Source organism: Pygoscelis adeliae, unplaced genomic scaffold (genome assembly GCF_000699105.1).
Source record: "Pygoscelis adeliae isolate BGI_AS28 unplaced genomic scaffold, ASM69910v1 Scaffold958, whole genome shotgun sequence".
NCBI classification, from domain to species: domain Eukaryota; kingdom Metazoa; phylum Chordata; class Aves; order Sphenisciformes; family Spheniscidae; genus Pygoscelis; species Pygoscelis adeliae.
This window is the reverse complement of record NW_008825419.1, coordinates 44,728-45,203: the sequence shown is the minus strand read 5'-3', so window position 1 is coordinate 45,203 and position 476 is coordinate 44,728. Positions and strand designations below refer to the sequence as shown.

Below are 476 nucleotides of genomic sequence, written 5' to 3'. Positions count from 1 at the left end.
CCGTGTGGGGGCCCGGCAAGGGGCTGCCTGCACCAGCCCAGCCCTGAGGGCTGCCGAGGACTCAGCCAAGAGGGAGATGGTGGAGCAGAGCCAGCAGCTTTGGAGGGGAGGATGAGCTGGAAGAAAAAGCTGGAGGCTTTGGTGGAAGAGAATCAGCAATGCTGCTGGTTGTGAGCCATCCTTAGGCTTCAGAGTTAACGCCCGGGTGGGTTGCGGCTCACCCTCCCATCTGTGCTGCGGACTAAGGTGGATGCCCTGGGGCTGCCTGCAGGGCTGGTGTCAGGGGCCAGGAAGGAGCCAGGGCGGGAAGGGTGATGGGCAGGGGGTGAAGCAGAGCAAGTGCCCCGTGCCCAGCTCTGCCCACTGCCACACCGCTGGGACAGGGAGGGGGCTTCGCCAAGGGCTGCCGCAGCGGGAGGGCGCGAGGCTGGGATTGACAGTTGGCAGGAGCCCCCCGCCGGGGCGGGGTCCTGGGA

At 67.0% G+C, this 476-nt stretch overlaps 1 protein-coding gene across 1 annotated transcript in view; it reads left to right on the top strand.

Moving 5' to 3' along the window:
• Window positions 1-158: 158 nt before the first annotated feature.
• Window positions 159-476, top strand: part of LOC103922501 (26S proteasome non-ATPase regulatory subunit 2-like) — a gene marked incomplete at its 3' end in the record, with an annotated part of 4,388 nt that continues 4,070 nt past the window's right edge. The window contains exon 1 of the mRNA XM_009330640.1: window positions 159-170. Within this exon, the coding sequence (XP_009328915.1) occupies window positions 159-170 (12 nt within the window). The remainder of the gene's footprint in view (window positions 171-476) is intronic.